The sequence below is a fragment of the Adiantum capillus-veneris genome, chromosome 16 (genome assembly GCF_014529385.1).
Source record: "Adiantum capillus-veneris isolate H3 chromosome 16, ASM1452938v2, whole genome shotgun sequence".
NCBI classification, from domain to species: Eukaryota; Viridiplantae; Streptophyta; class Polypodiopsida; order Polypodiales; family Pteridaceae; genus Adiantum; species Adiantum capillus-veneris.
In genome coordinates this window covers 11,903,569-11,916,623 of record NC_140946.1, presented here as the reverse complement: position 1 = coordinate 11,916,623, position 13,055 = coordinate 11,903,569, and the positions used below count along the sequence as shown (strand labels likewise).

General features: G+C 42.4%; 1 protein-coding gene across 2 annotated transcripts in view; it reads right to left on the bottom strand.

Annotated features, from left to right (window-relative positions):
* Positions 1 to 3,680: 3,680 nt before the first annotated feature.
* LOC147438584 (uncharacterized) overlaps positions 3,681 to 13,055 on the bottom strand; it is a 34,644-nt gene continuing 25,269 nt past the window's right edge. Inside the window, exons 2-3 of one of the 2 annotated variants that reach the window (XM_086484152.1) lie at positions 4,751 to 5,007; positions 3,681 to 4,064 (exon numbers count right to left, since the gene is read on the bottom strand). In XM_086484152.1, coding sequence (XP_086340278.1) covers positions 4,757 to 5,007 — 251 coding nt within the window. In that variant the 3' untranslated portion in view covers positions 3,681 to 4,064; positions 4,751 to 4,756. Of the gene's footprint in view, positions 4,065 to 4,595; positions 5,008 to 13,055 lie in introns of those variants that run through there. The other variant, XM_086484151.1, reaches the window with a different exon arrangement.

The following is a 13,055-nucleotide window of genomic DNA, read 5'->3' as shown; positions in this document are numbered from 1 at the left end:
TGGAGTTTCTACTTTAGGGAGTCCTTCCCAAAGAGATGTCAATTGTAAAAAGGAAGAAATTGGCTTGGAGAAGCGTGGCATTTGGAGTCATCATGGGTGTTCTTTGCAAAAATGAATTGATCATAATCTTAGAAGATGTGTTTCAAAGTCTGAACAAAGAGTGATTTTAGTTAAAGACCATGCAGGTGATGCAAGTGGCCACTTTTCAAGAAAAATTATTGCAAACATGTCTTTTCAAGCTAGATCATGGTGGCCATCAATCTTCAAGGATTCTCGTGCATATGTGAAGACATGCTTGATATGTCAAAGGGATGACAGACCATGGGATGTGGACTAAATTCCATTGCAACCAATTCTTCCACTTGAAGCATTTTAGAAATTGGGTCTTGACTTTGTGGGATCAGTGAAGCCAACTGCAAAGTATACACGGAATAAGTATATTTTGGTGGCAATAAATTAATAAACCAAATGGGTAGAATCACAAGCAAGGAAGGATTACAAAGCTGAGAGTGTGGCCAATTTTTTGTACAAAAACATAATATTAGATTTGGATGCACAATGAAATTGGTCTCTAATTAGGGAGGTTGTTTCATCAATAAGGTGATTAATAAGTTAACTAAAGATCACCTGATACTTCACAAGAAGCCTACAGTGTATTATCCTCAAGCAAATGGTCAAGCTAAATCAACAAATAAAACCTTGATCAAAATTTTGAGGAGAATGGTTTCAGAAAATAAGAAGAATTGAAATAGCAAGCAAGATTCTGCTTTTTGGGCATTCGGGATAGCATACAAAGTCATCACAAAGATGACATCCTTTAAGATGGTACATGTATGGAGGCTATTGTGCCAATAGAGTTTATTGTTCCAAGCTTAAGGATTGTAGTACAATACAAGTTGCCAAGGCAGGATTCTTTAGTTTTCAGGGAGGAACAAGTCCTAAAACTTGAGAAAAACACAATTCAAGCAACTTATGTTATTGAAACGATTCAAAGGAGAAGACGTGCATGGGTTGATAGGAAATTTTTTTTTAAAAAATTTGCAAAGGGAGACTGGGTGTTGATGTATAACAATAGATTGGGTAAAAAACCTCGAAAATTGAAGCTCAAATATTTGGGGCCCTTTCAAATTGTTGAGGTATTGGGCAGGCAATTTATTTACTTGCTGATTTTGAAGGAATAATTTTTCCTAAGCTTGTTAATTGGTTTAGACTTCAGTGTTATATGAGTGGAGGCCCTCATTTCACAATGAATGGGACAAACATCCCAAATCAAGGAGAATGTTTTGAGGTGTTTATGCCATAAGTAAGGTTCAGGTTATTTCAAATTTGAAGCTGGCATTTGATTTAAGCATACCCCACATGGATACTCTCTTGGAAAATCCAAAAGACACCCCTAAGGACCCACCCATTAGCATCTTTTCCATCAAACCATCTTTGAAGTTGAAATGGAAAAAGTTGGACTTCTTTAAACTGAAGAATGGAAAGATAGTACACCTGTAATTGGAAGAGAGAAGAAGTTAATCAATAAATTTGCAGTCATATTGGACTTGCAAATGCGTAAAAAGATTTGGAATTAGTGAAAATTTTCATTGGTCAAGGTCAGTTGAATTACAATGTGCTACAAAGAGAGAAGTTTCGACTACAAGGACAAATTTCAAAGTTGTAGAAAGTGTTAAAAAGATCTAAAGAGGATGCAAAGATGTGGAGTCTATAACTAATCTAAGAGAAGATTTGAAGAAGGCCAAAGATTTTGTTGCATTTTAGAAATGACAGTTGCACACCAACAAAAAGCACTATACAAAAATTTCAAGAATGGACAGACAAGCGGTTTGAAGCTTTAAGTGAACAAGTGGAATTGTAGAGTTTTGATCACTCAAAGTTACAGTCAAAAACCAGTATTTTATTGAGCAGGGTCTAGGCATGCAAAGAGTTGGAAACAAAGCTTAGGGAAATGTCGGAGGATGACCTTGACCTAGGTGGGTGGTATGAAATGGATGTTCTAAGGTCAATGGTAAGAAAGCAGGGTGAATATGTTTGGGTGGAATTGAAGAATAAACGATTCTCCCTAGTGAATAAACCCTACTATCAAATTGTTGCAAATGAAGAGGCGAGTGCAGAGCACTTATTGCTCCAAATGGAAAAACTGAAAAATAACATAGTAGTAGGAAACATACAGGTGACAGTTTAGGGACAAGACACAGATACAAAGAATTTGTAGGGGACTACAATTGAGCATGATTTTCTTTACTTTGGTAGAGGTTGTTGGACAACAAAATGTTTTTGAGGAGCAAAGATATGGAACACATACAATAGCATGTTGAGGAGACTATAAAAAGAGAAGTTGAAGCAAAACAAATTATTGTAGAGGTGGTTCAAGAAGTATTCGGAGAAACATCAAATCAATTTCAAAGTGAATGGTTAGGAGCAAACCAAGAAAAGGACTCATACGAAATTCATAACTTGAAGCCACAAAAGTTGGGAGGACCTGATGATAAAATGGCTGAATGTGCTGACACTTTGGAGGTGGCCTCAAGGGAGTTACCAAAGGCAACAATAGACATAATTGATTAAACAATAGTGCTTCTAAACATTAAAGGGTTTTGAATAGGGTAAAGGAAGTAACCTTCACATGTGAATGCAACTTGGATTTGGTTTCAAGCACTACAAACCATGTGGAGGTACTTGCCAATAACTGATTTTGATGAGTCAAGGGAAATATGGGATCCAAGTCAAAAGTTCCTGCATTCAGGTCCTAATTTAAAAAGTCCATCTGTAATGAACACGACACAACCATTTGCAGTTCAATTTGTGTTTCTCCTTTGATTGGTACCCTTCCATATGTTAAAACTGTTTAAATATGGGGCTAACTAAAACCGTCCACCAAACACATGTGCTATGCATACATATTTGGAAGTGATCACAACCACCCAGCCACCAAACACACGTGCTATGCATACATCTTTGTGATTGCATTAAAAAAGAGGCAAATAGAATAATTGTATTTTCTCAATCAACAGATCAAAAGTTACACGACCATCTTACTCGTGTCAAGCCCTCACTTGCAACTTAGCATTCGTCCAGCCTTACACACTGTTATTTTACTTTAGGACAATTCCTTCATGAAAAATAACGTGAATTTTGTTTTGCAAGAGGAAATAGAGAACTACATGGATATGAAGAAGAACATTTAAGTATGTTCAAAAGTTAGGGTAAGTGCACTATTTGACAAGGGCTTAAAGGCAAAGAAACTTCGTATAATTTGCGACCAAATTAAATCGTCATTCTTAGGTGCTATAGGGAAACACGTGGATGACTATTTTTGAGACATTCTGGGCAGTTCTTAATCCAAGTTAAACATCCAAATACTTATATGGACACACAGGTAAATATTCAGTAAACACGATGACCATACTTGAGTTCCCAACCATAAAAAAGTACAACTAGATTGTCACTCCTCCCACAAAAACACACTCTCTCTCTCTCTCTCTCTCTCTCTCTCTCTCTCTCTCTCTCTCTCTCTCTCTAGATTGTCACTCCTCCACAAAAACTCTCTCTCTCTCTCTCTCCCCCCCCCCCCCCCCCCCCCCCCCCCCCCCATAGTTTGACACTTTCATAGCTAATCATCATGAAGCAAATGCAATTAAGATACGTTTTGTGAAGAGCAAGGAAAGCACCCAATATTCAAATTCTGATCAGACTTCTACCATCAATTATCACCTGGTTTTCCAAAAGATTCCATTCTGCCATCAAGGTGATATGGAATGCATAGAAGTTTACACTATTGGAATTGACAAGCAAGATAGGCAAGTAGCGTACAATACCACTAGCAGCCAGCAAGATGGGCACAATACCATAGGCACCTGTAGTTTTTCACATTGGTATTTGGCAAGGAGCCCATCCCTTCCAAGATGAAGACAATTTAAACATGAGTTGACACTCGTCACATGGTCAGGTGAACACGACACTCTTGACATGGTAGGTAACCGGCACTGACTTCTTCAACCGAGGGTTTGGCTCAGGAGGTTCACTATATGTAAAGCCTCCGTATCACAAGCCTTCAAGACCTAATTTAAAAAGCCCATAATTAATGAACAGAATGCAGCCATTTCTAGATCAATCTGTGTGTCTCCTTTGATTCGTACCCTTTTATTTGTTAGAAATGTATATATATGGGGCTAAATAACAGTCTGCCAAACACACGTGCTATGCGTACATATTTGTGAGTGATCATCAGCGCCCCCCCGCCCTCAGGCGAGGGGCTTGGCAACTCAACTGCATTTAGTTCTCTGTACCTACCCACCTTCCACCATATTCATGTTAAGAACTGCTTGTAAATATGTTCACATTATAGAATGTTTGTATTTAGTCCCATATGCTTGAGCCTACATTACATCCCTTTTGTGGACTCGTGATCTTACAAGCCTCTCACTTCAAGTCTCTCTCTTGGGTTTTGTGTGTGTCCCACTTGCTAAAGTTCAAGCTCGCCTCTCCACTATAACTTTAGTCTTTGACCATTTGGCATGAATCAAGAAAGTGGAAGTTATACATATGGCATACAGAAAACAAAAGAGCCATAAAAATGGCAGACATCTAAATCAAGCAAGAATGTTCTCATATCTGACCCAAGTAAAAAGCATATTTCCAAGGGTCCCTGTATTAGCCATGCACTACAAGCACTTTGTAAAACTAAAATATAAATGCATCACAAGAAAGCATTCCCAAAAAAGGCCAGAAAAGAATCAAAAACCACCTTATATTACATCTCAGTATGAGCTTGGGGCTGTGGTGCAATTAGACTCGTCTCAATAGTTATTTTTAAGGAGTCTGACTTCTTTTCTTGAGTGATCTCTGAAGTCTGGTTAGGACGCTGAAAGAAAAAGTAAAAGAGAACGTTATTTACAATTGTGAGCAAAAGTAACCCTCCAGCAATATACACCAATAACCCATCAGAAAGGACTGGCACACTCCCCTTGACAGGTGCTGGCTTCTCTATCTCAGTCCCAATGCCTGAAGCATACACATTAAATATGTCACCATTCAAAGAACACAATCCTTTGCAGCATTTTCATTTTTGCTTTTCAAAAGAAGTGGCATGGCAATAAGCTGTTGATGCAAGATGCCAGTTAATGACCAAAAGAACTTCAACACGTGAGAGGCAAAATGTCAGGCACTACAGTTTTTTTTTCTGAGAACCATCATACACATAGTAATCACAACTTCCTGTTAATCCCTAAGTTCGTTTGCTCCATTGCTACAAGACACTCCTGAGAAGTTTAAACATCATGAAATTTCTCAAACTCGGGGAATCCGATCCCCTCCCTCCCAACACACACACGCACGCACACACGCACACATCATCCCCCCCCTCCCCTCAAAAAAAAAAAGGAAGCAGCACACTAAATTAGCCATGTATTGCTTTGCTGGTCACTCCTGAAACAAAGGCCATCACACCACTCCTCTAAGTACCTTGCAATATTATCCGAGTAGCAAGAGCACTGGTTCTTCACTTTTGACTATCTATTTTTTAACCTCACGCCTTTGCATATGACAGAACAACTTCATATAATTTGTATTATTTTCCATATGATATATATGGGGCTAGTTCTAGGCCAGGAGAGGACTAGGTGTTTTTGAGCCCCATTCCTGCACACATGACACACCACAAACCATACGCAAGCTTAAGGAACAACACCAAGTTCATCTCCAAGCCATAGAGCCTAGATGGGTTGATCCTCAAGTCTACGATCAAACAATGAACAGACCAAGCCTACACCACAAGGATTGGCACCCCATAACACCCACCCACACCCGATGGGCATGTCCTGGCCACTAAGAGTGTGTTACTCCCATCATTGGAAAGTTGCGTCTGCATATTCAGTCGTATGTGGACACAAAAGAGTTTTATATCATGCCTTTGGAAGGGTGTGATGCACTACTGGGAATCTCGTGGATGTTCACGATACATGGCGTGCTGGATGTCTTCGGCAAAACGATCACACTTCAGCATAGGGGCAAAACTCATGTTTTGGATGTAAAGCTCAAAGGGGAGTTTGTCCCTATTATATCTGCTTCGGCTATCAGTTCTGTAATTAAACATCATCTTTCTGCGTACTTGGTTTTTGTACATGATGTTTCAAATAGTTGTCAGACAAATTTATCTATGTTAGATAAAGGAAGGTCAGCATTTTTGTGAGAGTTTAATGACTTTTTTTTATTCATTACCGTATCAGTTCTGTAATTAAACATCATCTTTCTGCGTACTTGGTTTTTGTACATGATGTCTCAAATAGTTGTCAGTCAACTTTATCTATGTTAGATAAAGGAAGGTCAGCATTTTTGTGAGAGTTTAATGACTGTTTTTTTTATTCATTACCGTCACAATTGCCACCGGAGAGGCCTGAGGACCATGCGATAGATTTGGTGCCAGGGTGTAGCCCACCAAACAGACCTCCCTACAAGGTTAGTGCAACTCAGCAGAAAGAGATTATGGGCCAGGTTGAGGAGCTTTTAGGGAAGGGGCTGATTCAGCCTAATTCTTCACCTTTTTGCTCATAGTGTAGAAGAAGGATGGCTCTTGGCACATGTGTATTGATTACCGTGCGTTGAATAAGAATACCATCAAGAATAGATTTCCTATCCCAAGCATTGATGATATTCTTGACCGTTTAAAGGGTGCTGCAATTTTCACCAGGATAGTGAAATCGGCTCGTAGGGCGGTAGACGTAGGCTTTCACCTGAATTCTTTACTTTACTTTAGACTTTAGGACACAGAGAAACCTTTGCAGAAAGAACTTGTGACGGGAATTATCACTTAAAACACACACACGGCTCGAAAGCTAGATTACTCTGAGCAGACGCCGACACCTGTTGGCCCCAAAGACTGGCGCCCCTTTCGGTATTTCTTTATTGTATTCAAAGAGGGAATAAAACCTGTGATTTCGTAGGAGCTGTCCAACATAATCCTGGGCTGAAAATGACTCGTTCTGGCCCGATTTCGGTAACATAACTGTATTAGGACGCTTCACAGACAGTATCCCCGCGCAATAGATGACTTTCCCGATGCATACAGACACTTAGCAAAACCAGGCGAGAATCTGCAGCACGCTGAATTCTCTGTTTTCTGCCCTGAAAATGTGTCAAATCACCTGTATAGCGGTCCCTTCGCGTCCCTGGACCTCTTGGGGGTATTAGGGACCGTTTAGGGCCGAAACCCTAAACCTGCAAAAATACACAGCTGGCTGTATTTCCCTGTTTTGGGCTCCGTTTCGCGAGCCAGTCACATCCGTAGCAAGTCCTCGAGCTCCCGCACCTGGAGGGCTACTTGCCCTTTGAATCGGAGGAGATTTCTAACGTGAAACCTCTCTGAATTCACTTGTACCTATGGGGTATTAGCAACTAGCTAATCTAGTACCTGTGCAAGAGGCTCTTGCCTCGGCAATCACGCATGAACCCACACAACTATACATAGGTCAAATGAAAAGCCCTCTTGTGGGGCATCACATAACTGCACGGAGGGGAGAGAGAGAGAGAGAGAGAGCAGTGAATGTTGTGCAAGGCTTCAGTTCTTGCACTTCACTGTACATAGAGGATAGGCAAGCACACAGTAGCTTTGGTACCTGCAACAATCCACCATTCGGCTGAAAAATGCAGCCCCACGTTTTGTTTTAATGCTTCTCTCTCTTAAGTTGGAAAATGCCCAAAAATGTGAAAGGTGACACTCATGCATTAATTCCCCGCTTTGGACCTTTTGGTCTAAAAATATCTCAATCGGTTGCTCAGTTGACTTAGCGGCAGAGTAATGAAATGTTCCTCTTGTCATTCCGAAGCTAATGACGCGAACAGATTTCAAGGCCCAAAATAGGGTTCTCGATTCAGAAGGAGAGAGGTAATTCCCTTTCTTGGGCTGATTTGGCTTTGTTTTTGCATCGGAGGCGGTTCTTTTCTTCTTTTGAGAAGAAGAAGTAGAAGTAGGTTGTTCATGGAGAGCCTTCTACTTGGCATGATAGGTGCTTTGCTCCATCTTCCTCAGAGTACCCTTGTCATGTATACCATCAGCTATGCAAGCTGATTCCTTAAGTATCTGCAAGTTACCTCGAGGGTAAAGCTTCATAGCCTTTTGCAAGGCTTCATGCAATCCTGCTTAAAACTTGCGCATCTTCTCCGAATCTTCAATCTTCTTGATTGGGGTGACTTTCAAGAGAACGTCCCAAAACCTATCCACGTAGCGTGGAACAGTTTTGTTCACTGACTATGAGAGTCCATCCCATTCTTTCTTTACTTCTTCCTCATAGTCTGGAGGAAGGAATTGTGCATAGACCTCCTCTTGAAAGGGGTATAATCTTGGGGTTTGCGTTTTTCTAGGATCAGGGTTAGCCACCAACTGCTGGCGGTGCCTTTCAAGTACATATTGACATGGCGAAGCTTCGACCTTTCCTTAAAGTTCCCTTCTGCAAATGCAACTTCAAATTGGCAGATGAAAGCCAAAGCTTTGTCATTATCACGCCGTTCGTTGTAGGTGTCAAATTTTACAACTTTGTCACCTAACTTGAATGTTTTCTGCTTATGGTGCTTCTTCTTATGATACTCCTTCTTTCTATGCTTAGACTCCTTGTGGACAGGAGTCCTTTCCCTCGACTGCACTTCCTGCTGCGGCGGATCGTCAAGGAACATGTCCTCTAGAGCGACTATGTCATCTAGATCCTTCATGAAAGAAAACTGAGGAGAATAAGGAGCATCCTGCTCTTGAACCTTTGCATTAAACCGCACATGACGTTATAGAGGTTTCTTCTATTTCTCGTGCATGCAGAGGAGGTTCCAATTAAAGAATCTTTCTTTGGTTCTTGCGTCTTTGGGTTCTGCGGGATTTCTCTTGATCCCATCGGCACTTTCTCCTTCCCTTTCTCAAGGGTATGGAGAATCTTCTGGACTTCTAGATAGGAGAGAGCTTTTGCAACCCTGCCACCTGCTGTTGAAGGATAGTGAACTCTATCTCAATCCCTTCCATTTCTGCAGTTTTCCAAGAGTCGTCAATCCCTTAAGAAAGAGAGCTTTTTGCAACTCTGCCACCTACTGTTGAAGGATAGTGAACTCTATCTCATGTCCTTCCATTTTTGCAGTCTGCCAAAAGTTGTCAATCCCTTAAAAAAGAGAGGAATGACCTTTGCTCTCATACCACTGTCACAAAAATACGGAAGCATAAACTGACTTTTAATTACACTTCAAATACTCAAGAGAATTGGAGAGAGAGAGAGAGAGAGAGAGAGAGAGAGAGAGAGAGAGAGAGACAGAGAGAGAGAGAGAGAGAGAGAGAGCTTGACACTTCATTGGGGACCAGAAGATGGGTTGGTCCCTCGCCCCCCCCATAAAGAGATTATATTTATTACTAAGGGAGAAGCTTTACAAGCAAAGGAACGGAGAAAAGCCCGTCCTCTATTCTTTCTTTGTTGTTTTTCTGCTTCTGACTGAGAGAGTAAAAAAACTACTCTAGGACTACTGAGAGGATTTTCCCTGATTTTGGGAAGCTCTCATAAGCGAGAGTCTATCTTCCACAAAACTCCACAGAAGCTCTCAAAAATGAGTGTCTACCTCCCGCTAACTCTGTCCCTTTATGCATAATCATTCCTGCAATAAGAACAAGGGAGAAACACGCAAAATGCACACACATATGCTTGCTGTAATTTTCTACACATAAGCTGAAAATGTTACCTGAGAGTTCCAATGCCGGAATAGAGACTTTTCGCGATGAAATCACACCAAACTTTTTGTACGCGTAGTGTAGGTAGAGAAGAACTAGGTTCTATGAGTACTTTGCTGAGAATTTGCAGCAACTAGGCGTGAGAGAAAGAGAGTTTCCTTCTACTTTTCGCGATGGATCTTCCCCCACAGTAGCCTAAGATCAAGAGAAACCTTGTTCTAGGTGATGGGAGCTCCAGGACTCCACATACACCACAAGGGCTGATTCTCAAGCTTCAATGGAGAGCTCTGGTGCATAGAGAACGCTCATTTTAGGGGGGGTAGGTGCATTGCCAACCTATGAAGAGGGGGAGGGGGTGCTCCTATATAGCCAACAAGAAGAGAGGGAGGGTGAGAGTGAGAGTGAGAGTGAGAGTCACTTTGCATTGGTAAGTGTGCCAAGTGGCACACTTATTTAATAACTTAAAAACCATTCAACTTTCACATTTAAAAGTTCATAGGCTATTAATGCAATGTGCAAATTAACTCACAACTGCACGCGTGGATGCTGCTTATGAAAACGTTAGCTGCTCCTCGACACAATGCCGTACCAGCACTGCTCCGACATTACCTGTTCACACTTGTCCGGCCATTAGGTCCGGCACAAACAATTAAAATTAGTTTAATTGACTTATCCTAAGGCCTTGGAATTAATCCAGGCCTTACAATTACTGTTCTAAGGACCCCATCTCATTCCTGTGCTCGCACTAATGGGCATAATTTTTTGAGCCTGAAATCTAAGGCTACTATCTACCCCTTATTGAAGACCCGATTTCCCAATCACTAGGGCTTCAGGGTATTGTCTGCTAGGGTCTCCCTGAGGTGCTCTGGCTCAAGTTTGGACGCACCTAAGGGCCTAAACTACTACTTCTATTATGATGTGCACACAACTAATTAGATAACTATTTTCTCGTAAATAAATTAATTATTTACAAAGTCTGACATTGTTACAACTTGAGAGGCTAAGTGTTGGGTACTGCGGATACTTGGTGCCTGGTGCTACGTCGACGACGACGCCGATGACGACGACGATGATACTTGCTAGAGATGCTTGTACGGTGAGCCTATGGCTGAATGCTGAAATGCTAGGGAATGCCGAGGCTGAAATCTACAACCGGGACGAGGTTATGGGCTGCATGCTGAAAACACCGGTGCTAAAGGGCTGAAAACGCTGATGAGAAGGGCTGGAAAACGTTGGGTACTTGGTGCTTGGTACTACTTGATGCTGTGGAACTGCTTTTTCCTTGTCTCTTCTGCCTTCTCCTAGCGTTGCATAGGCTACTTATATGGGTGCATAGTGCTGGGTCGATGTCACAAACTGATGACATGGCGGACTCCCGTGAAATGCGTCGACAGGCTGACATGGCAGCTGGCCAGCAAAAATCCCGCCGGAAAACGCGTTGGCAGGCCATTCCGCTTTTTGCGCTGACCAGCCATACGGATTTCCGAAAATTACGCTGAGAAGCTTTTGGGCATTATGCTTTAAATTTTAAGAAGCTTTTGGAGATTACTGCTTTTCAGTTTGAGAAGCTTTTGGGGCTTTGCTTTTAGCATCCCTTGTAAATTCTTTATAAGTGGCCTTTGGAGCTCACTTCTCAGAGCATCTGGACGCAGAGCCTGAGACTGAGCACCCGCGGGCTCTCTTTGTACTTTGCACAAAGATTAAATAAACAGAAATACCGAAAGGGGCGCCAATGTTTGAGGACAATACCTCTTGGCACGGAACTATGCCGGGCCATGTCTTTGTGAACTGTTTTGAAGTAAATCTCTGTTGTGTCGCGGTAGAATCTTGACTCGGGGTGTCCAAGTTTGTTACAGTGGTATCAAAGCGCGGCCGATTTCTCTTCGATCGGGAAATCCAATCCTTTTCTTGCGACACTTATGGATTCCAACAAGAATCAATCTACTACTTCTACATCTGCTAATGCGGGAGGAGACCACGAAGAAGATTTTGATGATTTAACAAAGGAAGAGTACGGGCCACCTCGGCCTACTCAGTACAAACTTGAAGAGATGGAACGTCGACAGCAGGTTGACGAGTACACAAAGCAGATCTTTAAATTTGCGAAGGATCCGCAGTTTGCAAAAATTTTGTCTCAGCAATCCATCGCAGAAGTGCACACCCAGTGGCAGAAAGCCACGGAACCACCCATTAAACCGACAATAAAGAAACCTTCTTTCTCCGAGGATGTTTACAGAGCAAGAATTGCACAGTCAGATCAGCCAGCATTTTCAGATTCAGCCCGCTGTCCGCAGATTTCAGCGTCTGCGTTTTCAGTGCATTGTCGTCGCATTGCCGTCCTCGCCAACACAGTGTCACAATTCAGCAGTAAGCAGATTTGCAGATTTCAGCCCTAGCATTTTTAGATTTCAGCCCGTCATCGACATCGTTGGCGAGTCCATTGCATCTAGACCATTTGTTATGTCCCGCTCACAGGAGAGGCGATCTCGCCCAGATGCCGTCGGGATGGGCGTCCAGTGTTCGGGCGAACGTAGTGTGAACACGGCCAGTGTGGCCGGCCATTATTATAAAAGGGAGGCCAAGGCCTCATTTGCAGTTATCCACCCCCACTGGCAGAGTGTCAGTGGTTAGCCCGTGAGGCTAGGAGTGCGCGAGGTCACCTCGAGTGTAAGGTGCAGCGGAATGAATGTTGTATTTTCTCAAGATTAGTGATCTTTATTGCTCAAGGTTCCTTTTAGTTCTTAGGGAAGGAGAGAGCCTTCCGTCTTGTAGAGTGTTGTGATCACGAACAAAGTGAGTGGATATTGTGCATGCAAGTGAATGAGACTGAGAGAAGGAGAGAGAAGAGATACGACACCCGAGAGGTTGTAAAACCCTCCTCCGAAGGCACCACTCTCGTCGACGAGAGTGGTCTACTTTGATTGCACAAAGGTGTACAATGCGAATGCAATGGACTGATGCAACTTGGACTATGCCGATGACGACGACGGTGGTGACGACGACGACTTGATGGCTGAAATCTGGGATCTTCTAGGGCTGAATTCGGTGGTCTTCTTGGTGGCTGAAAATGGCTGTTTTCATGCTGTTTTTATGGCTGAATTTTACTGTTCTTGTCGGGGCTGACTTGATGAAGAAAAACGCTGGAGTCACTGGTCCTAGGCTGCGTTTTTGGGTGGGTTAGCTTGGCTGAAAAAACGCTGGACAGCAGGTCTATGGGATGCTGAAAAACGCTGGTATGCAGCACTCCTAGCGTTAGTGGTTGATTGCAAAAACGCTGAAATGCAGGGGCAAAAACGCCAGCATATAAGGTTGATGGCGATGCTAGGCTGTAGGGGGGAACGCCAAGAGATGGGTCCTGATG